Source organism: Triticum urartu, chromosome 3A, assembly GCF_056163025.1.
Source record: "Triticum urartu cultivar PI428250 chromosome 3A, HENAU_Tu73, whole genome shotgun sequence".
NCBI classification, from domain to species: domain Eukaryota; kingdom Viridiplantae; phylum Streptophyta; class Magnoliopsida; order Poales; family Poaceae; genus Triticum; species Triticum urartu.
In genome coordinates, this window is record NC_141875.1 from 570279090 (window position 1) to 570306947 (window position 27858).

The window sequence follows — 27858 nt, forward strand, 5'->3', positions numbered from 1 at the left end:
CCCATTTTGCCACTCGACCAGTTGCATCTCTGTTATGCAGGATCTCTGACAATGGAGCGTCGCTGACGACTGTAATGGAATGATCAGAGAAGTAGTGAGCAACTTTCTTTGTGGTCATATAAATCCCATATACAAGCTTCTGATAATGAGGATATCTTTGCTTCGACGGGGTCAAAACTTCAGAAATATAATATACTGGGCGCTGAACTTTGAAGGCTTTTCCTTCTTCTTCCCGCTCGACCGTAAGTACCGTACTGACGACTTGTCCCGTGGTTGTGATGTAAAGCAGCAAAGGCTCCTTGCTAATTGGGGCAGCAAGCACCGGCTGGGTGGAGAGCAGAGCTTTGAGCTCTGCAAACGCTGCATCAGCTTCAGGAGTCCACTCGAACTTGTCGGACTTCTTCATCAATCGGTAAAGAGGCAATGCCTTTTCACCGAGACGAGATATGAATCGACTTAAAGCGGCCAAGCAACCAGTAAGCTTCTGGACGTCGTGCACTCGCACAGGACTTTTCATTCGGAGTATAGTACCGACTTTTTCTGGATTGGCGTCGATTCCCCGTTCGGAAACGAGAAAACCGACTAATTTTCCGCCAGGAACTCCGAATGTGCACTTTGATGGATTAAGCTTGATATCATACCTCCTGAGGTTGGCAAAGGTTTCAGCAAGGTCAGTCAGCAGGTCGGAACCCTTCCGTGACTTGACCACAATATCATCCATGTATGCTTCCACATTCCGACTGATTTGAGTGAGTAAACACGTCTGAATCATCCTCATGAATGTGGCTCCGGCATTCTTGAGGCTGAATGGCATGGTAACATAACAGAAGCACCCGAATGGAGTGATGAAAGTTGTTTTGATCTCGTCAAGTCCATACAGAAGGATCTGATGGTACCCGGAATAGGCGTCTAAAAAAGGCAGTCGCTCACATCCCGCAGTCGAGTCGACTATCTGGTCGATGCGGGGGAGAGGAAAATGATCTTTCGGGCAGGCCCGATTGATATGTTTAAAGTCAATGCACATGCAAAGTGACTTGTCCTTCTTGGGGACCATGACAACGTTGGCGAGCCACTCAGAGTGGTAGATTTCTCGGATGAACTCCGCTGCTAAGAGCCGAGCCACCTCCTCGCCAGTAGCCCTTCTCTTCTGGAAGGCGGACCGTCGGAGATGTTCTTTGACAGGTTTTATTTTTCAGTCGACTCGTAGGCGATGCTCAGCCAGCTCCCTGGGAACACCTGGCATGTCAGAAGGCTTCCATGCGAAAATGTCCCAGTTCTCACGGAGGAACTGGATGAGCGCTTCTTCCTATTTGGAGTCAAGTGTTGTTGAGATATGAGTTGGAGCAGCGCTGGGATCGGTCGGGTGGATGTGAGCTGTCTTCGTTTCGCTAGACGACTGAAAAGCTGATTCTGTAGAGGGCTTCTTGGCTCGCAACAAATCACTCGGGTCTGCAGTCTTCTGGTATTCCTGCAGCTCCACCACTGCCATCTGAGCATCAGCGATCTTTGAACCTTTCTGAAAACATTCTTCTACTTTCTTCCTATTACCCGTAATAGTGATCACACCTTTGGGGCCAGGCATCTTCAATTTGAGATACACATAACATGGTCGGGCCATGAAGCGTGCATAAGCCGGCCTGCCCAAAATAGCGTGATAGGCACTCTGGAAGTCTACAACTTCAAACGTCAACTTTTCTTTGCGGTAATTCTTGGACTCACCGAAAACCACATCAAGAGCAATCTGGCCGAGTGATTCAGCCTTCTTCCTAGGAATGACTCCATGGAAACTCATGTTGCTGGTACTGAGTCTGGACATCGGAATGCCCATCCCTTTCAACGTCTCAGCATATAGTATGTTCAAACCACTGCCACCATCCATCAAGACTTTGGTCAGTCGAGTGCCTTCAACAACTGGGTCGACCACCAAAGCTTGCCTCCCAGGGGTGGCAATGTGCGTTGGGTGATCGGACCGGTCGAATGTGATGGCAGTCTGAGACCACTTCAGATAACTGGGTGTCGCCGGAGCGACCATATTCACCTCTCGGTTGATAACTTTCAGTCGACTTTTGCTTTCGACATCAGCAAAAATCATCAGGGTTGAATTGACCTGGGGGTATCCGTCGTCACTATCTTCCTTGTCCTCAACTTTGTCCGACTCCTTTTCCTTATCTTTGGGTTGCTTGCCCTGGAACTGCTGTATCAAGAGTCGACACTGTCGAGTGGTATGTTTCGGGTAAATGAAATTACCCTCTTCATCTTTCTTGGTGTGGATGTGACATGGCAAATCCAACACATCATTTCCGTCCTGGTCTTTAACTTTCTTGGGGTTCCAAGGTCCTTTGGGTTTCCCCTTAAACTTTCCTTGAGTTACAGCCAAGGCTTCCCCAAGAGCAGCTGGCTCGGCTTTCCGCTTCTGTTTCCGATTGGAATTTCCTCCCCCGGTTTCTTGAGCGACTGACTTGAGCTTGCCGCTCCTGAGTCGATCCTCATCTTCACCATTAGCGTACTTGGTGGCAATCTCCATCATCCGATTCAGGGACATGTCTCCGGTTCGACCGAATTTCAGATTCAGTTCTCGGTACTTGACGCCTTCTTTGAAGGCACAGACTGCTTGGTGGTCAGGCACATTCTCTACTGTGTGATGTAACATGATCCATCTCTGGATGTAATCCCTCAAAGTTTCATTCGGCTTCTGCACGCAAGACCGCAGTTCCGTCAGCCCTGCCGGTCGCTTGCATGTTCCTTCAAATGTGGTGACAAACACTCGGGCGAGATCTTCCCAAGTGTAAATGCTGCTGGGTGCTAACTGATTCAGCCACGCTCTGGCCGAGCCCTCCAACATGAGAGGCAGGTGCTTCATGGCCACTTCATCATTGTCGCCGCCAATGTGGACGGCCACTCAGTAGTCTTCAAGCCAAGTATCGGGTTTGGACTCACCAGTGAACTTACTGACTCCAGTCGCCAACCTGAAGTTGGGAGGAATCACAGCGGCCCTGATGGCTCTACTAAAGCACTCTGGCCCCGAAACATGTACTCTGCTGCTGGTAGGTGCATCTCTGTCGTGACCTTCTCGGTGAGCCCTGTTCCTGTCGACCAAACCTTGAACGAGAATGGATCTCGCATCAAAGCTTGGTTCCCTGGGGTCGACCAGAATCCTTCGCCCAACACTATGAGGGCGTCTGTCATCTTGCTGTCGAGGCGCATACGACCCGCTCCTCGGGGGAGGGGTGGGCACTCAACGTCGATCGTCACGATCGAATCGGTGATCATACTGCTCATGGTTCCCGTACTGATTACGCTGGTCCCCACGTCCCTCACGCCTCGGGGGCGATCTTGGGCTATGAGCCGACTGGACTGTGTCTGCAGCAACGGATCTGCTATGAATCATGTTCCGCGACTGAGAAACAGCGGAATTCTGGTCTCCTGCTACCCGGAGTAACGCTCTGATCTGCAGCAAGCCTCTGCCAGCCTCCGATTGGGAAGGCTGAATCGACTCTGCTATACGGGCTGCAGCTGATAAATTCTGAATTGGAGTTCGATATACCTGCGGGGGCAGAAAGAGCTGACGTCGACTGGATTCTGGAACCCGTTGTCGCGCACGCTTGTTGAGTGCTCGCTGGAGGTTCTCCAGTCGAGTGCGCTCGGCCAAGTTTGCCAGGCGTGCGTCCTCCAAGGCACGAGCCTCGGGGGATTCTCCAACGATAGGAGTGTGCAGTGCATCCATGTTCCGGCGACGCAGTTCTTCTCTCTACAGTGACGTGAGAGGCTCTGGGAGATATTCCTCATGGGGACGCGACGGGTCGCCTCCACCTGCGCCTGCGTCAGTGCGGGGAAAACCAGTAGGACTGGGCGGTCCATCGACCATCAGAACCTCCGCCGCCGGATCACTGCTGTCGCACTCGGATGCGGTCTCTGCGGAGCCAGTCGACAGATCGAACAGGCCGTAGAGGGATTCGTCAGGCTCGATCACCGCGACTTGAGGGGTGGCCGACTGGCGTGCCACCGCGTGTCTCACCCACCGCTGAAGTCTCGACCGACCGGAGCGCTTGCACCGGCGGGAAACAGGGAGGGAGGACAACACAGGAGCCGACCGGTAGGGGGTCGACGGTTGCCGCAAGAGAACGCCGCGGACGCATGCGCTAAAGTGCATTGCCCCGTGGACAGGGAGTGCGTCCACGTCGAGCGGAGCCTCCTGAAGCCAAGCGGAGTCGTCGGCGATGAACGTGAGCGCGCTGAGACGGATCTCGCGGCCCACCACCAAAACTCCGCCAGAAACCATGATGATTTGGACCGGAAAAGATCACAATTCCTCCAACAAATCGCTAAAACACCTGCCCCAAGGTGGGCGCCAACTGTCATGGTTCTAAGTCTAACAGTAATGTAGGGGGGTAGGTATGGAGAGGCAAGATCTTAGCTATGGAGAAGTTGTAAGCACATGAGGTTTACGAGTTTAGGCCCTTCTCGGAGGAAGTAATAGCCCTACGTCTCGGAGCCCGGAGGCGGTCGACTGGATTATGCGCGTATGAATTACAGGGGTGCGAACCCTTTACACTAAGGAGGGGGGTGGCTTATATAGAGTTCGCCGGACCCCTCCGGCCCTCAGTTGTGCAGGGTTTTAAATACATTAAGGTCGGGCGTTACTGGTAACGCCCCTAATAAAGTGCTATGATGACCATAAAAGCTACTTAATAACCGACCGTTAGCGTGCGGAGTGCCTTTAGGTCTCCTAGCCGTCGAGTGGTTTGGTCTTGGTCGAGTGATTGCTTCTTGGTCGAGTGTCTTCGAGTCTGTCGAGTGGAACACCTCCAAGTCGATTGAAAGGCGATTTCTTCTAGAGATGTCCTTGGGTAGGGCAGTTGGGACAGGTCCATGACCCTACCCTAGGTACATAGCTTCATCACTGCTTGATTAATATTGATGATATGGGTAGTACAAGAGTAGATCTACCATGAGATCAGAGAGGCTAAACCCTAGAAGCTAGCCTATGGTATGATTGTTGTTTGTCCTATGGACTAAAACCCTCCGGTTTATATAGACACCGGAGAGGGCTAGGGTTACACTGAGTCGGTTACAATGGTAGGAGATCTACATATCCGTATCGCCAAGCTTGCCTTCCACGCCAAGGAAAGTCCCTTCCGGGCACGGGACGAAGTCTTCAATCTTGTATCTTCATAGTCCAGGAGTCCGGCCGAAGGTATAGTCCGGCTATCCAGACACCCCCTAATCCAGGACTCCCTCAAACCCCATCTAGTTTCTTCGAATGAATCTCATGGAGAGTTTCATGTAAGACAACAACCCGTTTTAGGATATGTTTCCCCGGCATGAAAGCTGTCTGACTTGGTTGCATCACCGAATGGGCAACCCGTGTCAGTCTATTAGTACCCACTTTCGTGAATATTTTGAAACTCACATTTAAAGGGCAAATTGGCCGGAACTGCTCGATTCGAACTGCTTCTTCTTTCTTTGGCAATAGCGTTATCATACCAAAGTTAAGATGGAAGAGTTCCAGATGCCACTGAAAAAATCGTGAAACATAGGCATAAGATCATCCTTTATAATATGCCAACATTTCTTATAGAATTCCGTAGGGAATCCGCCTGGTCCTGGTGCTTTATTCTGTTTCATTTGTGATATTGCATCGAAAACTTCTTTCTCAGTAAACAATGAAGATAAAATATCATTTTCATCTGACCGAAGTTGAGAAATATCCCCAACAACAGACTCATCCATGGACACCGCATTATCCACCGGAGACCCGAATAGTTGTTTATAATAGTTGAAAATATATGACTTGAGGTTCTCATGACCCACCACTGTTCCTTCGTCCTATTCAAGTTGGATGATTTTCTTTTTCCTATGTTTACCATTCACAATCATGTGAAAAAATTGTGTATTATCATCTTCTTGGACAACTTTAAGAACCTTAGCACGCAAGACCCATTTCATTTCTTCTTCTCTAAGAAGAGTGCGCAGGCTTTGCTCGGCTTTAGACTTTGCAACCTGCTCTGACACATCGAGCAGAGGTTTCTCACTTGAGTCGAAACTCGAAAGCAGAGAGAAATGAAAGGAGTTTCCAGCCAATATATATATGATCATAGCAGAAATGATTTGGTTTTTAACATAATATCACGATTTCATTTTGTGCAGGTTATCTTCCGAGCCACGGCATTAATCCGTTCGTGGTCGCTACTCACTCTGATGGAGGCCAGGGAGCATTTGGTTACTGGGTCTATCCGCTGGGAGATGGTAGCTCGGGATATCTTCAACCGGTTTGGATGGCGGTCATGTAATAGGATAGGCAATTAGTTTACCTATCTTGCTTTAGCCGGCCGGTTGTGGCGTCCCTGTCTTGGCTAGTTTGTTTTCCTAGCATTTTTTGCTCTGAGTGAGCGTTTGTTTCCGTTGGAGACTGAGGGAGTCCTGGATTAGGGGGTGTTCGGATAGCCGAACTATACCTTCAGCCGGACTCCTGGACTATGAAGATACAAGATTGAAGACTCTGTCCCGTGTCCAGAAGGGACTTTCCTTGGCGTGGAAGGCAAGCTTGGCGATACGGATGTTCAGATCTCCTACCATTGTAACCGACTTTATGTAACCCTAACCCTCTCCGGTGTCTATATAAACCGGAGGGTTTTAGTCCATAGGACAACATACACATCAACAATCATACCATAGGCTAGCTTCTAGGGTTTAGCCTCTCTGATCTCGTGGTAGATCAACTCTTGTACTACCCATATCATCAATATTAATCAAGCAGGATGTAGGGTTTTACCTCCATCGAGAGGGCCCGAACCTGGGTAAAACTTCATGTCCCCTGCCTCCTGTTACCATCCGGCCTAGACGCACAGTTCGGGACCCCCTACCGGAGATCCGCCGGTTTTGACACCGACATTGGTGCTTTCATTGAGAGTTCCTCTATGCCGTTGCCGTCAGGCCTGATGGCTCCTACGATCATCAATGGCGATGCAGTCCAGGGTGAGACCTTCCTCCCCGGACAGATCTTCGTCTTTGGCGGCTTCGCACTGCGGGCCGATTCACTTGGCCATCTAGAGCAGATCGAAAGCCACGCCCCTGGCCGACAGGTCAGATTCGGAAGTTTAAACTACACGGCCGACATCCGCGGGGACTTGATCTTCGACGGATTCGAACCACTGCCGAGCGCGCCGCACTGTCACGACGAGCATGATCTAGCTTTGCCGCCGAACAGTGCCCTGGAGGCCGCACCCGCATTGGCTCTGACCCCTAGTTCGGAGCCGACCGCGCCGATCGAGGATGGGCGGTTGGACGCCACCTCGGGGGCTGTGATCCCAACGGCGGTTGAGCCGAACACCAGCCTCGTACTCTGCAAGACTCGTGACTCCATGGAGCCGGATTCTTCTCCGGACTCCGAACCCTCCGCGCCCCTGCCGAGCGAATCCGATTGGGCGCCGATCATGGAGTTCACGGACGCGGACGTCTTTCAGCACTCGCCTTTCGGCGATATCCTGAAATCACTGAAGTCTCTCTCTTTGTCAGGAGAGCCCTGGCCGGACTACGGTCAGCAAGGTTGGGGTACGGACGATGAAGAAATTCAAAACCCACCCACCACCCACTTTGTAGCCACTGTCGACGACTTAACCAACATGCTCGACTTCGACTCCGAAGACATCGATGGTATGGACACCGATGAAGGAGATGATGAAGAACCAGCGCCTACTAGGCCCTGGAAAGCCACCTCGTCATATGACATATACATGGTGGACACCCCAAAAGAGGGAGAGGGCGATGGAACAGCGGAGGATGACCCCTCCAAGAAACAGCAAAAGCGCCGGCGTCAGTGGCGCCGCTCAAAATCCCGCCAACACAAAAACGGCGATTCCAGCACGGGAGATAATAATACCCCAGAAAGCGCCGAAGAACATCCCCCCAAGCAAGATTTAGCACAGGGGGATGGAGAAACCAGCCCCCATGGGAGAGCGGCTGACAAAGAGGTCGAGGACGATAATTATATGCCTCCCTCCGAAGACGAGGCAAGCCTCGACGACGATGAATTCGTCATGCCAGAGGATCCCGTCGAACAAGAGCGTTTTCAATGCAGGCTTATGGCCACGGCAAGAAGCCTCAAGAAAAAACGGCAATAGCTTAAAGCTGATCAAGATCGGCTAGTCGATAAATGGACTGAAGTCCTTGCGGCCGAAGAGCATAAACCCAAACGCCCCTCCAAGTGCTACCCAAAGCGCAGGTTGCTACCCCGATTAGAGGAGGAAGCACTCGACGCGGCCGACGGGCCACCTGGTGGCCGCGACAGAGAGGCCTCATGGCCCTCCACCCAAGCCGCACCCCATACCAAGGCACGGGAATATGCGCCGGACTTATGTAATATGTTGGAGGAAAAGGCAAGGCAAACAAGATCGATCTACGGATCGCGTGGGCACCCCACGGCTCGAGATGGTAACCATCACGCCGGTCACAAATTCGGTAGGGCCGAACACAGTAGACAAAGCTCATTGGAGCTACGTCATGATATAGCCCAGTACAGAGGCGCCGCACACCCATCGTGCTTCACAGACGAAATAATGGATCATCAAATCCCCGAGGGTTTCAAACCCGTAAACATCGAATCATATGATGGCTCAACAGATCCCGCGGTATGGATCGAGGATTATCTCCTTCATATCCACATGGCCCGCAGCGATGATTTCCACGCCATCAAATACCTCCCACTCAAGCTTAAAGGACCAGCCCAGCAGTGGCTTAACAGCCTGCCAACAGGGTCAATCAGCTGTTGGGAGGACCTAGAAGCCGCAGTCCTCGACAATTTCCAGGGCACTTATGTGCGACCCCCAGACGCTGACGACCTAAGCCACGTAATTCAGCAGCCAGACGAATCGGCCAGGCAATTCTGGACACGGTTCCTAACAAAGAAAAATCAAATACTCGACTGTCCGGACGCAGAGGCCTTAGCAGCCTTCAAGCATAATATCCATGACGAGTGGCTAGCCCGGCACCTAGGACAGGAGAAGCCGAAATCTATGGCAGCACTCATGGCACTCATGACCCGCTTTTGCGCGGGAGAAGACAGCTAGCTTGCTCGTAGCAACAATATGACCAAGAACCCTGGTCGTTCGGACACCAGGGACATTAGTGGCAGGTCGCGTCGCAACCAGCAGAAGCGCCGCATCAACGGCGACAATGCTAAGGATACGGCAGTTAATGCCGGATTCAGAGGCTCTAAATCCGGTCAGTGGAAAAAGTCATTCAAAAGGAATCCTAGGGGCCCGTCCAGCTTGGACCGAATACTCGACCGCTTGTGCCAAATACATGGCACCCCCGAAAAGCCGGCCAATCACACCAACAGGGACTGTTGGGTGTTCAAGCAGGCAGGCAGATTAAGCGCCGACAATGAAGACAAGGGGTTGCATAGCGATGACGACGAGGAGCCCCGGCCGCTGAACAACAATGGACAGAAGGGTTTTCCCCCACAAGTGCGGACGGTGAACATGATATATGCCACCCACGTCCCCAGAAGGGAGCGGAAGCGCGCGTTAAGGGACGTATACGCGGTAGAGCCAGTCGCCCCAAAGTTCAACCCATGGCCCTCCTGCCCGATCACCTTTGATCGAAGAGACCATCCCACTAGCATCCGTCATGGCGGATTCGCCGCATTGGTTCTCGACCCAATTATTGACGGATTTCATCTCACTAGAGTCCTTATGGATGGCGGCAGTAGCCTGAACCTGCTTTACCAGGATACAGTGCAGAAAATGGGCATAGATCCCTCGAGGATTAAGCCCACCAAAACAACCTTTAAAGGCATAATACCAGGTGTAGAGGCCAGCTGCACAGGCTCAGTCACACTTGAAGTGGTCTTCGGATCTCCGGATAATTTCCGAAGCGAGGAGTTAATCTTCGACATAGTCCCGTTCCGCAGTGGTTATCATGCACTGCTGGGGCGAACCGCATTCGCCAAGTTCAATGCGGTCCCGCACTACGCACACCTTAAGCTAAAGATGCCAGGCCCTCGAGGAGTAATTACGGTCAATGGAAACACCGAACGCTCCCTCCGAATGGAGGAGCACACGGCGGCCCTTGCAGCGGAAGTACAAAGCAGCCTCTCCAGGCAGTTCTCCAGTCCGGCCATTAAACGTCCGTACACCGTCAAGCGCGCCCGGAGTAACCTACAACAAGACCGCCTGGCACGTTCCGAGCAGGCGTAGCAATGCGGCCCCAACCCCAACCCCCGCAAAAAGGCGATGCCAGTACTTCGCGTACATAACTACGCTCTAGAAATACCATGGGCATAGGGGGAGGGGCACTATCACGGCACGTCCAAAACACGGCTTAAACCGCACCAGGGGCTGCCGATTTCTTTTTTTACTTTTCTCTTACTTCCAGGACTCTACTCTTCGGAAGGCCGGTTCGGCAGTTCAATTGCCGCACAAACGATGCAAGAACCAGGGAAGCAGACAAGCCATGCCGCATCACGGAAATCCCAGGTGGTCTCTATCATGAGCAGCATACCTGTTTCGCATACTATTCCACAGCTTGCCCCTGGAGCAGACATGTTCAATAGTCCAACTTTTCGTTTCTCGCATTACTTGTATCGTTCTGCTTTGATCGCAGCTATTTTTAATAAACAACGCATAGCTATTGTCTATTTTTGCATTACCTTATTATAAATAATTGTTCCTTAACGACATGTTGCACCCGTACAATCTGGTACGGCCAAAATACGCCAGGGGCTTCAGTACCCCTCAATATGGTGTGAGAAGTACGAACACTTTCACAAGTGCGGCACCCCGAACTTATAGCATTATATGCATCGGCTCCGAATCATGTCTTGGGTCAATTGTTGGGTTTGCCCGGCTCCTATGTTTTGGTGCCTTACATTCCGCTATATCGGCTAAGGTAGCACTAGGAGAACCACTACGATTGTGCCCCAGTTGAGCTGGCCGAGCACCTCAGTGGAGAAAGCTAAAACTGACTGTCATGATGAAGCGAGAGCTGGTCGCTGTTCGAGAGGTTTTTTCGAGTCCCTAAAGACTTATGCCGCTTCGGGCGAGGAGTCGGCTCTGTCCGGCCAAGGCGTGGATAGCGCCCCGAAATCGGTCTTCCAAATACTAGGGGCTTTGCCGAAATTTAAAATTATAGAATTCTATGGCTAAGTGAGAGTGTTCACGCGTTATAGTCCGATTGCCTCGTTCGCTGGGCTGAGCGCCTCCCTCGGAGGACCCAAACATGGGAAAAAAAGAGTGCTCAGGTTTATCCCCGAACACCCCAGCACTAGCGGCATGGGGGCAGAAGCCGTCGACTCGCCATCTCTCAGAATTGATAAACAGCCGCACAGAAGGTAATATTTTAAATCCAAACAGCATTGCTAAGCGCATACGAACAAGTTTCCAGCGCACAGGACAAAAACGAGCGAGTTTTACTCAAAAATTACATCCCTAGTACATTCATCCGCCACAAGGCGGGCACCCTTCAGAACATCCTTATAGTAATTTTCGGGCTTGCGATGCTCTTTCCCTGGCGGTGGCCCGTCCTTCACAAGCTTCTCAGCATCCAGCTTGCCCCAGTGCACCTTAGCACGGGCAAGGGCCCTATGGGAACCTTCGATGCAGACGGAGCGCTTGATAACCTCGAACCTTGGACAGGCCTCCACCAGCCACCGCACCAGCCCGAAATAGCTCCCAGGCAGGGCCTCTCTAGGCCACAGCCGAACTAGGAGGCCCTTCATGGCCTGTTCGGCCGCCTTGTGGAGCTCGACCAGTTGCTTCAGCTGGTCGCTCAGGGGCACGGGGTGTCTGGCCTTAGCATACTGAGACCAGAACACCTTCTCCGTCGAGCTGCCCTCTCGGCTCGATAGAATGCGGCGGCATCGGATACACTCCGGGGAAGATGTGCAAATGCCCTTGGAGAGCTCCGGATTCGGGTAAGTATCAAGTAACTCATGTTTATATGTTTAATTTGCATAAAAAATGCCTTACCCGCCGCTATCTTCTTCACCTCATCCAACTCCTGGAGGGTCTTCTGGGACTCGGTCTTGGCAAACTTGGCATTTTCTATAGCTGCCGCGAGCTCGGACGCTCGCGTCTTCGAGTCAAGCTCCAAACTCTCATGTTTCTTCATGAGAACCTGGAGCTCTTGCCGCACCTTGCCAATCTCAGCCTCATACCTCTCCCGCTCGGTGTGCTCCACGGCCGCACTCTTCTCGGCCTCGAGCAGCGCTTGCTTAAGGGTCACCACCTCAGACGTGGCCCATACAATAGCCATGTTAATCCTGTCATTTCTTGCAATTGCACCTTTTTTATATACACATTCAACCAAGGTATTTCTTACCTTCCTTCTCCTCGAGCTGCTTCTTGGCACGCCCGAGCTCTTGCTCGGACTTCTCGAGGCTCTGCTTCAGTGTGTCCACTTCCGCAGTCAGTGCGGCGGACGCCAGCAGAGAAGCCTGCATACGCATATTGACTCCTTTATTAGACTCCTACGAATTTTTGATCCTCTATTCGGCTTTTCTTCACGAACGCCCAACAGAGCATCAGGGGCTACTGTCTATGCGATAATATTATTTACACATTATTTACTTACCTCAAAGCCTGTCAAAAGGCTAGTACAAGCTTCAGTCAGTCCGCTCTTGGCGGACTGAACCTTCTGGACCACCGCACTCATAATAGTGCGGTGCTCCTCTTCGATGGAGGCACCTTCGAGCACCTCCAACAGATTGTCTAGCGCCCCCGGTTGGACGGGGGTCACCGGCACGGTAGGCTTGCTCCTCTTGGAAGGAGGTCGCCCGCCGGACTCTGGAACCTTTGAAGATTCCGGAGCGGTGTCCGGCCTTAAGCCGGACTTGGAGCCCTGGGGGGTTTCCTCCCCTTTACTCCTAGAGTCTGGGAGGTCGCCTTGCGGCGCCTCCAGGACCACCTCCTCCCTGCTTGGAACCTGTTGGGACAACACTTCGGTGTCGCCCGTAGGGCGGGGGGAGGAAGCCGTCGGAAGTGAGTTCACCTCCGACGAGTCCAGTGAGCCGCTCGACGACGCGTCGAGCCGGTCTTTGGGTGGGTTGCATAAACACATTCGATATAAGGGAAAGCTGTGCAATAAACAAATACTATGAGTCACTCTGGTATCCGGATACTTATGATTTCGCCAGGGGCTTGGCCCTGGGCTGCCACTCCTCTTCGTCATCGTCGGCGTCGGTGGAGCAGTCCGGAGGAAGGGTTTTCCCTTTCTTGGACCCTCCGGCCTCCTCAGAGAGGGCGGCCTTCCTTTTCTTCTCTCCTCCCGCTGGAGGGGGAGAGGTCTCTTCTTCTTCCTCCTCGTCTTCACGAGAGGAAGGCGCTTCGGGACCGTTGGATGACGAATCCGACACTTCCTGGCGCCGGGCACTCTTTCGAGTCCCCGTGGCCCTTTTCGTGGCCTTCTTCTCCGGCACCACATAGGGCGCTGGGACCAGCAGCTTCGCCAAGCGAGCGTCCGCTGGGCCTTCGGGCAGAGGAGCCGGATAGTTGAACTGTCCGGACGTCACCATCCAATCCTATCAAAGATAAGGGAACTCAGATCCCGCATAGAGTCAAACTATGAAAAACTGATACCCTGTAAAAGGACAAAAACAGCTTACTGCATGAGCGTGATGCTGAGTACTGAATCCGCGATCCTCGGCAGCGGATTCGGGAGCCTCGGCGCCCTTGAAAAGCATCCTCCAGGCATCTTCGTACGTCGTGTCAAAGAGCCTGTTTAGAGTTTGATGCTGCGCCGGGTCAAACTCCCACAGGTTGAAGGCCCGTCGTTGACACAGGAGGATCAGGCGGATGAGCATAACCTGGACTACGTTGACAAGCCTGAGCTTCTTGTCCACCAGGGTTTGGATGCATGTTTGGAGTCCGGTCAGCTCCCCTTTTTTACCCCAAGACAGGCCTGTCTCCTTCCAGGAGGTGAGCCGCATAGGGGGGCCGGATCGAAACTCAGGGGGTGCGACCCATTTGGTGTCGCGCGGCTCGGTGACATAAAACCACCCTGATTGCCACCCCTTCGGGGTCTCCACAAAGGAGCCCTCGAGCCACAGGACGTGGCCATCTTGCCAACCATGGCACTGCCGCACTCTGCCTGGTTGCCGCGCACCACCTTTGGCTTGACGTTGAAAGTCTTAATCCATAGGCCGAAATGGGGGCGGATGCGGACGAAAGCCTCGCACACGACGATAAACGCCGAGATGTTGAGGACGAAGTTCGGGGCCAGATCGTGGAAATCCAGGCCGTAGTAGAACATGAGCCCCCGGACAAATGGATGCAGAGGGAAGCCCAGTCCGCGAAGGAAATGGGGGAGAAATACCACCCTCTCATGGGGCCTAGGAGTGGGGATGAGCTGCCCCTTTTCGGGGAGCCGGTGCGCGATGTCGCTGGCTAGATATCCGGCCTTCCTCAGCTTTTTTATGTGTCCCTCCGTGATGGAGGAGACCATCCACTTGCCTCCCGCTCCGGACATGACTGGAGAAGGTCGAGGTGGTAGTGCGGAGTTGGGCGCTGGAGCTCGAGTGCGCAAGAATGGATAGGCAGAGGAGGAAGAAGGCGTGGGTGAAAAGGTGGATCCTTATCCCCTTATATGGGGGGACGCGATTATGTGTCCTCACCAGCCTGGTAAAACTTGCTTATCTCCAAGCACTGTAATCAAAGGCGCGGTTGGGTTACCCACACCCGTATTGATGAGAATCCCGGAATAAAGGGACACGATCTCTGCTTTGACAAGACGTGCCAAGGAAACCGCCTCGCATAACGCGCTGAGGTGGGATAATGAAACGATTCAGATAAAGGCTTGGCTGTGGTGTGTCGCGCTACGGAATACGTCAGTAGATTATATTTGTGTAAATATTATTCTCTCTATGGCAATATGTGGAAACTTATTTTGCAGAGCCGGACACTATCTTTGTGTTCAAAATCTTCTATGAAGTACTTGGAGGAGGAACCCGCCTTGCAATGCCGAAGACAATTTGCGCGCCGGACCCGTCGTCATTGAAGCCTGGTTCAGGGGCTACTAAGGGAGTTCTGGATTAGGGGGTGTTCGGATAGCCGAACTATACCTTCAGCCGGACTCCTGGACTATGAAGATACAAGATTGAAGACTCCGTCCCGTGTCCGGAAGGGACTTTCCTTGGCGTGGAAGGCAAGCTTGGCGATACGGATGTTCAGATCTCCTACCATTGTAACCGACTTTATGTAACCCTAACCCTCTTGGTGTCTATATAAATCGGAGGGTTTTAGTCCGTAGGACAACATACACATCAACAATCATACCATAGGCTAGCTTCTAGGGTTTAGCCTCTCTGATCTCGTGGTAGATCAACTCTTGTACTACTCATATCATCAATATTAATCAAGCAGGACGTAGGGTTTTACCTCCATCGAGAGGGCCCGAACCTGGGTAAAACTTCGTGTCCCCTGCCTCCTGTTACCATCCGGCCTAGATGCACAGTTCGGGACCCCCTACCCGAGATCCGCCGGTTTTGACACCGACAGAGACTTTCAGACCTTGTTACAACTTTTTTATTTATAATAAGTTGGCCGTATGCATCGTTCTGATGCAGAGGCCGGGGTGCCCCCCCTTTTCGAAAAAAAAAATATATATGATCATAGCTGAAAAGAATTAGTTAGCATTTATCGTCCGCACTCGTCAACAGTGCCTACCAAATACACCTCCTACAATAAGTTAACCCCCTGATCTTCAAACACACAACAACAACAACGCCCACTTCATGTACAGAGGAAGAAACCGACGGGCAGGCCCGACCAGCGTTAATTCTACAAAGCTATTACTTACACGCCTACTGCCCACACCCATTTACAAAAGCGAAGAACATCAGTGCATCGACGCTAGCGAGGATTCATCGCCATCTTGGAAGGGACGCCGCTGCTGGAGGCATGGGATATATCGAAATGCTCCCCGGTGGTCGTCATCAAGGAGTTCGACGTAGATTGGGTCAGCGTGCCTGAGGAGCTTATCTCCATGGAGGTTACAGACATGAAATCTTCTCCCTCGGGCAAATCGCTCCGGATGGCATCGAGTTCCCTGGCGATCTCGGCCATGTAAGGCCTTGCGTCGGTGTCGTCTTGGCAGCATTTCAGGCCCAGCGAGAGGAACCTCGTGGCAAACTCCGGAGGGCACCAGGACATTCGGCTGTCGATGATTCCAGAAATGTCTCCGGATCGGTAAGCTGTGTTCACCTACATTGAGGATCAGGTTAAATAGGTCACTAGTAAAACTACTGAACGGTCAAACAAGATTCTCAAAAGCTAAAATGTAAGGCTATGTACCCTGTTTGCAGATGGCAAACAGTTAAATTGAACTGTACATTAGATACGGATCAGGGCGGGAACCTCCGTACCTCTCTAACGATGTTTTTACCAAACTGGATTGGCTTCATCCCGGTCAATAGTTCAAGCAGCACAACACCAAGGCTATACACATCGCTTTTTTCTGTCAATTTGTGAGTTAAGAAGTATTCTGGATCAAGATAGCCCTGGCAAAAGGAAACAGGATAGATACGATGAGCCAAACTTGCACACTACAAGTTGAATAAGTATCGATGCGAAAAAAAAGTTGAATAAGTATGCGCAGCTGTTTCCTATTGTGTGGCAACTGGCATGGAACAGCAGTAAGTAGATTACTGTAGGTGCAGATCTTGGTACTTTTTTTTTTGTTTTTGCAAATAAGATCTTGGTACATTGATAATGAGACTTACTGGGGTGCCCTTAACAACAGTGGATATATGAGCTGGCAATTTTCCTTCAATATCCGGGACCGGAGCAAGCCTTGAAAGACCAAAGTCAGCCACCTTTGCTACGAACTTGGAGTCCAATAGAATGTTGGTGGCCTTAACATCACGGTGAAATATAGGAGGATCTGCCTCGGTGTGTAGATAGAGGATTCCCTTTGCAGCACCCAGTGCAATATGCAACCTCTGAGCAAAGTTAAGAGGTCTTTTACACGTTGCTGCAGGAGGTGTTAAATTATATTAGGACTTTAATTTATCAACGATCAAACAAAAGAACACGATATACCAACATGCATCACTGATAAACACAATAACTATAAATTCCGGGAGACGGGCTGGGATAATGACCGACTTCAACTATGCAAAGATGGTTATATGGGGTGAAAAGAAGCTAAGAAAACTTGAATGTGCAACTTCCCGCCTACTCACCAGAAAGATGATCACGTAGAGTGCCATTTGGCATGAATTCATACACCAGCATCTGCAAAACACAATCATTTATGAGCAACAATTACTGCAATCTGCAGATACTCTTCCATATATTATAAGCTCGCCAAATCTTTAGCACAGCATAACCAATATATTGTTCTAACAAAATGTGCGGGATTGTGAGAGAATTTCAACACTATATTTTATCCTATGTAAATGATACGAAAATTGAGACACACCTGCTCATCTTCTTCATCACAATAGCCAATCAGAGATACCAAATTACGATGATGCAATCTTGACAGCAATTCTATTTCTGTGACAAATTCCTTTGAACCTTGCAGAGAATCCTCATGTGCTCGTTTGATTGCAACGGCTGTTCCATCAGCTAGTTTTCCTTTATAGACTTTTCCATAACCTCCCTGACCAATTTCAGCTGAATCATCAAAATCATTTGTTGCTGTAGCCATTTCTTCAAATGTGAAGGATCTCACACCGTCAATCTTGACGGAATACCTCGACAGTACTGCAAAATTATCAACTTCTTCAGATGCTGTGAATTGAATTTTAATGTCCACTGCAATTTCAAAGTTTACTTGCCATGGAATACATTTTGATGAGGTCAAGTCAGAAATGATGTGATAAATTCACAGCTTAAATACAATTTCCAGTATTACAAAAAGACTGTAAAAGGGTAACTTCCTACTAAAATAAAGATGCTCCTAAGCACCAGTGACCAGATAAAGCAGCAAGGAATTTCTAATTTGTCAGACAACAAGGTTTTAATACACAGCACATGAAAAGCTATGTTTGTTGAACAAATATACCGACTTACATGACCGCCTCGAAACTGTTCGACGTTTTGAGCGTCTTCTCACTATAAAAAGTGTAGAAACCACTGAAACTGCGATAGCAGCAATTATTGTTCCTGCCAAAATCCCAGCTAGTGCGCCCTTGTTTAAACCTGATGACACCACAGTTGGAAAATCTGCAAAGAAAAAAACAGAGGCAAAACAGTAAACAAGTGGATCATAGAACTGGATGGAGTATTTCAGTGCAAGTATGAAGCATCGAGTGGTGAATTTTAAAATAAGAAAATATACTCTAATTCCTCATTAAGTTAGTATGCCTTTTGACAAAATCTCAGCATTTTTCATTTCCATGGAGGGTCCTACCATCTGTTAGGAAACATATTAGGGTATGGATCCTAAATTCCTCAATCTCCCTTACCTTCCGAAGCGCCTCGTGAAGGACCGTTCTTTGAGAAATTCTAGAGATATTAACAAGGGTACGCCCACTTTCAAACATTCATGTTATGAAAAATACCTTAATAAAAACACCATAAAATTCATGGCACATAGGCCAGATGAAGGCAAAAATAATAATATTATTATGTTGCATGCAATACTTATCAATATTTAACATAATAGCGCTAAACACTTGTAATAACATAATAACGCATATTATTCCATATGCTAGGAGAATCAGTTAATAGTTCATGGATTTCTAATTCTACTAACATATAAACAGCAACAGAAGTTCTGCTAATATCCCATTGCCTGCCTTAGCAAAATAAATACAGACAAGGAACACACTAGTATGTTAGAATTACAAATGGCATCCCTTGGTGCAAAGTGAAGTTTACATACCATCTCCATAGGAACCAAGCGTGAAATTGAGAAGCTCGTACGGACCAAAAGTGTCTGATAGAGTAATTTGCCATCCAGCAAGTAATTGCCTGAGCCGCATAACTTCCGATATCGTGAATAAATTAGTGTTATTTGGGAATAACTTCAAATTCATATTCAGCCTTGGACCAGCCTCCCATGTGTACTGCTCAATGTATAGCTGGTAAACACTCAGGCCCAATACAGAGGTCGAGTCGATCTCAAAGGCTTCTTTGTAGGAGCGGAAGTCTGCGATCCCTGGACTCTTCAGCCGAAATCCAACTCCCAGAGGCACAGCACAGAAACAAGGTATAGGGGATGATGGACTGTATTCATAATTTCTATCCGTCGGGCAAGGAGCGCAGTTCAAACTAACTTGTGGCCCATGTCCAGATGGTGCGTCGTTTATATATGTGGGTTGACAAAGTCCGGCTGCTCGAGCTGGATTAGAAGTGTCACATACGCGGTTTCCAAAAAGCCTGCAGCACAATGATGGTAACAGTTATTTGTCACACCAGAAAGAGAAATGGTTTGATTTATAAAGCTCCTCTGATCATGTTCACAATACCCCTTCCTTCTCAACAGACCGGTTTCAGACTATTCAGCAGATTTTTCAATGTCTTCTCTGCCACATCATATCTTTTCTCTCTCCTCTCTGCTACATCATCTATTTTCTCCCTCCTCGCACTTGAAACAAAAACACTAGGTTCCTCTCAAAATATATGAAAATTTGAGATGAAATTTCACAAATTTGTAACTGAATTATTATTGATTACTGCTTCATTTTTCAATTTTTTGTGTGCAGTTTGAATTTTGGACCCAAAATTGAACTTCGAACTAAAACATAAGGTTTCTCTCAAGCCATTCTTTTTTTTGCGTGGACTCAAGCCATATGTTAGGTTTAGATTAAATCTTAACACATTGGTCACTGAATATTCCTGATTTACTGGAACTCACAAATTTCTCTCGAACCTTAAGTCAATTTATGCTGAAATTTTACCAGATTCGTCACTGAATTATTTCTGATTTACTGGAATGTTTACAATTTTCCTGCACAACTCGATTTTTTCAAAAGAATTCTAGCTACGAGAGAAAAGAGATGACGTAGATAGTGGAGAGGGGGGGGGGGGGATCTGACGTGGCATTGTTGACTAACATGAGACCAGAGTGAAACAGATAAAACTCTCAATTGAGAAGGAAGGGGTATTGTGAACGGTTTTCTGAGTTCAGGGGAGTAAACTGAACCAAATCAAAGTTCCGGCTTGTAATGTGAACCCATTGGCAAGGTCACGGGTTAGAAGGGGTATTGTGAACGGATTGTCCGTATTATTTGATATTTACTAACCTTAATGTTTCTTTTATGAGGGATCTTTTTTTAGGAATCCGTTTCTTTTATAGGTTTGCACTAGCTAGTAGCAATCAAATTTCCATACTCCCAACAAATTATACAGCTGAACCTGGGCTATGTGTATGCATGTGCAGGAAGTGCAAACTGTCAACGAAACTTTCCATGGCAAAGAACATACAGTAGAGTGACAGCTTTTGGAGGCTCAAATGCATCTGGAATAGTGTCAAGGATGTTGTTTTGGAAGTCCCTGCATTATTGGAGAAAATACATTACACATGCATACCACAAACAGATTAGTAGAAAGTACATACACAAAGAGTATCATACAGAAGAAGGCTTCTGTTTCCCGTAAAAGTGATACCACTCCAGATTGTCGATGGAACAGCGCCGCTGAGATTGTTCGCTTCAAATGACCTGTAAAATGACTTCTTCATATATCTCTAACAAAATAAATAGCAAAGTAGTGCTGGCAGACATACTTGTAATTGTAAAGTAGGACCGATCTTTTTAGAGGTTGTGCAAAAGCTTTACTCATCTTTTCACTAAGCAGAAAAGCAAGTTACTTACAAGAACTGAAGATTAGGCAGCCCGGAGAAGTTTGCCGGAATAGTTCCATTAAGAAAGTTATGCGACAAATCACTGTCAGAAAATATAAGTTAATTTGGTTATTTTAAAAGGTATAAAAAGTTACTAAGAGCATCATACATCTTGGTGACATTTGAAGCGAGTTTATTAGTTGGTATAGATCCTGTCAGTTGGTTCCAGCTAAGATCCCTGCAGGTGGATGCCAGAATTAGCAAAGAGATGTGAATAATCTCCTAGATATCATAAGCTGAATGACTAATCTTCTTATTAAAAGATAATTACTTAGAAAACATATTCTGGACAAAGCAATTGTTCCAAAATTGGTGCTATGAACTAACAATAAAAAGGATAATCTCTGATAGTAGGGTCAGAAACAGTAAGAATGAAAAATGAAGTGCAGCATTTATTTGATCTGGACTTACAAATAGCCAAGGTCAGGTATGCCACTTAGATCAGGAATAACTCCTTGCAAACTGCAATTCCTAAGACTCCTGGGGAGATGAAAAAGGATTATGAACTTCAATATGTCTCCATTTTTGAATTTAAGTATGATAGAGAATGCACGTTATTGAGATTCAGTTCATACAAAATGAAAATATTAGGTATTTGGGAAAAAGTCCCCTATCCAATAGGGCCTAATTGGATAGGCACTTCTCCACAAATATTTGAGATATACTCCCTCCGTTCATAAATATAAGATGTTTTGAATATTTCAATATGGACTACATACAGAATTAAATGAGTGGACAAACACACTAAAATGCGTCTATATACGTCCGAAACAGAAAAAAGTTAGAACATCCTACTATAATAGTGAATGGAGGGAGTACTTTTTATTGAACTCAACAAACCCAAAAGAAACTACGTCCATCCAAACGCTTGCCCCTCGAGAGAAACAAAATAACCTATGTAACTACAATCATAGAGATCTCTAGAGATGTGGCCGAGTGCATCCTGATCTGGCTGCTATATGAGGATCTTCCAGGGGAAGAACTGCGATATGAGGCAGTGGCTTCAGACATCATGGTGGGGACCGAGCATTGGCGGAGTGCATTACACCACCGGTTTCATGAACCGCCATGAGAGTAGCCTTTACTATGCTTGCCATGAGAGCAATGCTTTATTCCCTTTTATCAGACCCTGGCATATCTTTGCACAGCTCTTGTAAAAAAAATTCGAGGAGGATAGCCCCCGGCCTCTGCATCATGTAATCCACACAGCCAAACAACTTGTAACTAGAAAACTTCTCTTCTTAATTAAATGATGCCCAAAATATTAGCATGTCTAAAAGTCAAGAAAAAATTGAAAAGTTTTCCACAACAGACACAGAAGACATCATCTACCATGCCTCAGTTTTTCATATCTGAATTATCCACATCGAGAAACGAAAACTACAAATCCTGCTAAGAATAGTACATACCCAGAAGAACTTTTAGTTTAGTACTATCCAGCATCCATAGCATGATTTCCCTTTTTGTTTCTCCGTGATTATATAAGATCTTGAGTACAAGCTTAGATGCAGGTTGTGTTAGTGTTACCGACTTCTCCATTGGAGTTTTTCAATACTTCCGGAGGTGCTAATTTGGATTCTAGTACACTAGTACACCTGAAGACTCAGTGCACAGATATGGTTCTGGCTTACTCATATCTCAAGTCTCGACACATACATTTCAAACAAAGTTTGTCTTCACTCAACTTATGATTACCTATGTAAGCATATTTCTTAATATGATTATGTATGATATGCAGTCCCCTGCATCTTACTCAAATACGAAAATAAAGGATAGGACGGTACGAAGAAAGGTGTTGTACTCACAGCTTTAAAAGTGTCCGTATGTTGTTGTATACAGCAGGGATGGAACTTCCACTGAAGTTATTATTATCAGCCTGACTAGAAGTAGAAAAATGCAGATAAGAAATGCATGTTATTAGCTTGATAGCAGTATCAAGTTAATCTTAATGGAGAGAAGCATTCTGAGTGAGAAAAATATTTGTTATTGTTTAGTAGGCAGAATAAATTAGATTTAAATGACATTTAATACACCAGTAAAGTTATATCAAATATAATCCTGAAATTTGCAGCATTATTTAATCACCTCAGATGAGCAAAACTAAAGTAACCATCAGGCAACCAGCATACATATATTCTCTGAGAGAAACCAGAACACATTCTCTATGTCAAAGAAATCTCATTGGGTATATAAGATGGGCTTACAGTATTTTCAAACTACGTGTATCCGCTAATTCTGGAGGAAGAGGCCCAGATAAATTATTGGTATCCACAAGCCTGCACAGTTAATAGTATGAGACAATTTAAAACACAAACTCATGCTGAATAATGCATAACAGGGAGAAAAAAAAAGCTCAGAACTCAAAATAAAAACAGAGGCCCACTTACAGATGAAGGAGCACAGGCAATCTGAACAACTCAGGTGGAATTCGCCCACTCAATGAATTATTGTTCATGTGACTAGAGATAAAAGAAGAGTCAAAATTATAACAATGCTTAAATAAGAGGCAGCGTAGGAATGAAAGTGAGAAGATTATGATCCTGAAACTTACAAATGCTTCATGCTTGTTAAATTACCAAATGATTTAGGTATGGGTCCAGATATTTGGTTTTGGTCAATCTGTAATCTGTTTAACTTCTGGAGATAGCCAATCTCATCTGGTAGGGAACCAGATAGTTGATTACCATTCAAAGTTCTGCATAAAAATGAGGTAGCAACAGTGAATATTTTTACGAAGGGTTATGAATGTTTACTTGTGTCCCGAATTTTTTTACTCATCTTCCATGCTAGAATTGAAGAAAAATACTAGACAGTAGCACATATTTATGTTTGGATAAAAGTGAATATAGAAGAGTAAGGACATTAACCCACACAACAAATATTGCCACAAGACGAGGGAAGATTCAAAGATGTGCTACACTGTGTTCTTACTCGCATGCGGGACCAACACTCATGTAAATTGCACAATTAAACAAATGCAGGATGAGACACCAGCTAAAAATACTTCTCTGGGTTCGAGCCCTCCACCCAACCAACTCTCCATGGGGTATACTGTAGCATACGGGAGCGAACAATTTTACTTAATTGTAACGCAACGAAAGACCTCATACGTCCTGCTACCTTCTTTCTTACCCAACCACTCCTCGTGCCGTATCTCTTCCCCTATCCCCCCCCCCCCCCCCCTGTTTCAAAATTGGAAATTCATCTCTCTTCAAATATTGCAATGGCTCTCACATGGCCATTTCAGTTGCTCCGGGGCATCGCTGTCTGCAACTCCCCCCACATCCTTTTGCTTTATTTTCCCTCACTGGAACCATGCAGTGATCTGATGACACAAATGCTTCCCCAACGATCATCCATGCCACTCACTATCTTCTGGTTTTGTAGCAACGCATGGGCTCAGTGCTAGTGTACACGTATATTTGAGAGAAAATATGAATATGACAATTTTGTAGTCCAAAGCCACGTTGTTTTAGCCCATCTACTGGGGGTTTTTAATAAATATAGAAGATTGAACCACTGTGCCTGTGTAAACAATAAAAAAGGATGAGACCAAAACACAAATGCTAACCCCAAATGCTGAATCAGATACATGGGCCTATATTTTTGTTTTGATGGAGAAAAGGACGGTAAATGTTGTGCCATTTTTAACATGCAGGGTTCAGTGCTTAAACTTCTGTAACCTTGCAAGATAAACAGTACCGTGGTCATATCCATACTAAAAAAAGAGTACAAAAGTTAGTTTAGATAAGAGGAACTTACATAAGAGTGAGTGTTGTGATATTGCCTATCTCTTTCGGGATGTTACCAGTCAAATTGTTCCACATAAAATCCCTTCCAAAACAGAAAAATATAGAAGTTAGCTCAATATATGTTGGGTACCTAATGGCACAGCCTGAAAAGCATAGATGCAGAATAAAGAAAGAAACAGTTCAAATGGGACAAGATCTATCAATTCTTTTGTCTTGTTATGTCACTCTAGTAAGCTTATTTTGCCAGAGAATTTGAGCCTTGCTCAAAAGCCACTTTACATTAAAAAAAACATGAAGTGGTCCCTTCCAACAAGAAAACATTAAGTGGAGGCCATGAGGTGCAATATTGGGGGAAAACATGTTTTGTTTTTCAGGTAATATTAAAGAACCACTTGAATGCACTAAATTCAGTTAGCAGCTTTTTATACTTACAACTTGTTCAGCTGAGACAGAAGACCAACCTCTGGTGCCAAAGTTCCAGAAAGATTCATGTTAAACAACTCCCTACGTGGGCAAAAGGTATGCATTATTAAGCAGAAGGGAATATGACACATGATCATTATATTGTGCATTATACAGAAATGATAGATAAATGAATAACAAGCAGATTTTAAGACCCGGAATAGGTTAAAGCAATAAAAGCATCAGCAAATGACCACTATTTTGACCAGGAATTGCAAACTTAGTCTGAAACAGTAAACAAGAGGAGTACAGTACTGATAATGCTAGAAACAATGTTAAATATTGGGGGAACCTGGTGACTTGTAAGGTTTGGTATAAAGTTTGAGTGTAATATTCTTTGGAGTAAGAAAATATCCTTGCAAGCAAATTGGAGATGTGGAAGATCTCTAGCTAACGGTGATTGCTATTTCAGTTACAGTTTAACTTGGGAGCTCTTTTTATGCATGTTGCTATTATTTGTGAGCAGCACTTTGTTACGACTTGCAAGATTAATTGCTTCAGCAGAGGGCTCACTGTACAAGTACACAGAATACTTTTTTTTTTGGGTAGCTAACCATTACCATGGCGGAGAAAAAACGAAAGTGCGATATAAATAAGGATGGTGTGTCAATCATACAGCTCTGTTACATGAAGATATGCATCATTGGGTATCTTGTGGCAGATGACTCCTGTCCAATTTGATGTGCATGGATCTCCTCTATTCCATTTCTTCAGCTTGTTCATAGGATCAATTAAACTGCCTTTGATAGCATTGAGAGCACTTACTGCATGTAAGAGAGACAATTATTTAATCTTCAGCAGGATAATATTAATATGTGATCTCAACAAAAACCACCATGTATAGTTAAACTTATGTCCACTAGGCTACTAGGTAACTACTGGAATGACATGTGTATCACTGAGAGCTATATGTATGGCTAGGTGCAGTCTGTGAACTAGTTTGATTAGTTCATCAGCATAACTGAATACTAGTGGAGTATACATCGCATAAGTGGAATCTTCACAGGATGAGAAGAATGAGCCCTTCAAAGATACTTTCAATATGTCCAAACATACAAACAAATAAATCTAACTAAATCTGCACAGGCAAGGCATGTAGATCCGATGCTCCAATAAGCTGATAGTGACCAATCAGGAGCCAATTCAAATTCTTTTCTGGGATGAGCAATTTCCAAGTAACAACTAGAGAGGTTACCTTCAGTAGGGTGAGTGATTTGTCCCCTTACGACGTCCACATGGAGAATGCACAAAACAAGCAGGATCGCCGCATACCGGAACCCTCCAGAGCTGGCCATGCCTGTACAAAAGAATTAGGAGCAACTTGGTATCAGTGGCAAAAGATTGATGCCTCCAAAGAAACAAGTTGCGAAAGCATTTCGACAGAATCGGATTCTAAGAAGAAATACTAACAACGTGCCTGACCCAACTCTGCTATATGGCCCGGAGGGAGGGTTGATCAAAATGAAGCAACTCTCTTTCATTGACCGGAGAATAATAAGGCAACTGGCATATTATTAACACTTTGTTAAACACCGCGGGTGAAGATAATTTAAGCATTGACAGTGACAGCAAGACCATCCTAATCAGCAATCCAGACTTGGAGCCGACGTGCTAATAAGGTCGATGACGCGTATGCGCACAAGGTAAACAGAGTGGGTGGTAAATAAAGGACTAATAAAAGCAGGTGGATTTTGTCACGGCAAGAGCATGCACGTTTCCGCAAAGTATTGGCCCTGGTATCACCGGCATCTCCCAAAGTTACTTTGTCAGTTTTCAGTTTACACACACGGGTAGATTACCTTTGGGAAACGGAAGGTGGAAATGGAAAAGTACGAGAATCCAAAAAGGAGAAGGAACCAAGAAAACCATGATGAATGAATTGAACAGAAGAAGAGAGGGGAAGCAAAACTGTAACCTTAACCTCAGACTGAAACTTTACTCTGAAGGAGAAAAAACTTAAGCGAACTGGCGACCGGAAAATCAGTGGGTTCCTTTCCCCAGCAGAAAAATCGCGAAGAAAGGATCGCAGAGGGGAAGAGAGACAGTAACAAACCAACCGGTCTCTACCATCAGTGGGTTCCTTCCCCCATCCATGGATCTCCTCAAACCCCGCTCCCAACAAACAGCAAATGAACTGAATTGATTCAGCGCAGCTCGGCCGACACAGCACAGAGGAGGAGGAGGAGGAGGAGCGGCGGGCGTGCGGGCGGGCGGATGGATACCTGACCGAGGACGGCGACGGCGACCGGAGAGGTCGGGCGCGGGCGAGCAAATGCGGACGCGGACGGACGGCGACTGCTACCAGGCCGCTAGGGAAAGGGGGGGCCTCCGCCTTTTGTAAGCCACTGTTGCTGCCGCCCAGCGGCGCTTTCCACCCGCCCCTTGGCGATTGCGGCGCCCGCGGCACGGCCAGCGGCTGGTGAGCTAGCGAGCGAGTGGGTTGGTGGAGGCGTGGAGCTCGGACGAACAGGTGGGAGGAGGAGCGAAGGGCCTTGACCGGTGCCACTGCTGGTGCTACTAGTAAGCAGCGGCAGCGCCAGTAGTTTATTCGCGCGGCTTTATTCTATTGACTACGGTAGCGTCGGGGTGGCGCGCGAGGAGGGAGGAAGGAGGGAGGGAGGAGGCGTCCGCCGCGGTTCAACGGGTAGGCGACCGCTGCGGCTCGTGCCGATATGGCTTGGACTTTCAACCCTCCCGGAAGCCTGGATTGCCTCGCCCTTGCCGGGACCGCGTGCGCCCGGACAAATCCGTCATTTCCTCGAGGGGGAAAGTGGCGGGGTGGATTGTTGCGGTTGCGGTTGCTTCTCCCGTTCGCACCCGTGCCATCATCCGACATGGACGAGTTGGGCCATGGTTT

General features: G+C 47.3%; 1 protein-coding gene across 4 annotated transcripts; it reads right to left on the reverse strand.

The window, feature by feature from the left end:
• Nucleotides 1-15599: 15599 nt before the first annotated feature.
• On the reverse strand, nucleotides 15600-27647 carry LOC125545139 (putative LRR receptor-like serine/threonine-protein kinase At1g06840). 4 transcript variants are annotated; one of them, XM_048709019.2, is made up of 21 exons: nucleotides 27224-27647; nucleotides 26197-26298; nucleotides 25618-25765; nucleotides 24972-25043; nucleotides 24550-24621; nucleotides 23339-23482; nucleotides 23175-23246; nucleotides 22992-23063; nucleotides 22593-22667; nucleotides 21199-21267; nucleotides 20897-20965; nucleotides 20759-20830; nucleotides 20519-20605; nucleotides 20370-20438; nucleotides 18826-19322; nucleotides 18012-18164; nucleotides 17416-17702; nucleotides 17177-17228; nucleotides 16715-16965; nucleotides 16358-16492; nucleotides 15600-16196 (listed from the first exon to the last, which is right to left on the reverse strand). In XM_048709019.2, exons 2-21 carry the CDS (start codon nucleotides 26294-26296, stop codon nucleotides 15846-15848), a joined length of 2847 nt encoding a protein of 948 aa, XP_048564976.1. In that variant the 5' UTR covers nucleotides 26297-26298; nucleotides 27224-27647; the 3' UTR covers nucleotides 15600-15845. The 4 variants fall into 4 exon arrangements, with proteins under 4 accessions (XP_048564976.1, XP_048564974.1, XP_048564977.1 ...); XM_048709017.2 differs by lacking the exon at nucleotides 27224-27647 and adding an exon at nucleotides 26419-26497; XM_048709020.2 differs by lacking the exon at nucleotides 27224-27647 and adding an exon at nucleotides 26412-26430.
• Nucleotides 27648-27858: the final 211 nt, after the last annotated feature.

Bases quoted from the DNA above. Each gene is read 5' to 3' on its own strand.
- LOC125545139 (XM_048709017.2), bottom strand. From the start codon at position 26,482: ATGAAAGAGAGTTGCTTCATTTTGATCAACCCTCCCTCCGGGCCATAT. The intron at 19,323-20,369 runs GTATGTTCTTTG...ATTGTGCTGCAG, and splicing joins CCAAAAGCTGTCACTCTACT to GCTTTTTGGAAACCGCGTAT. The intron at 17,703-18,011 runs GTAAGTCGGTAT...ATAATTTTGCAG, and splicing joins AACAGTTTCGAGGCGGTCAT to TACTGTCGAGGTATTCCGTC.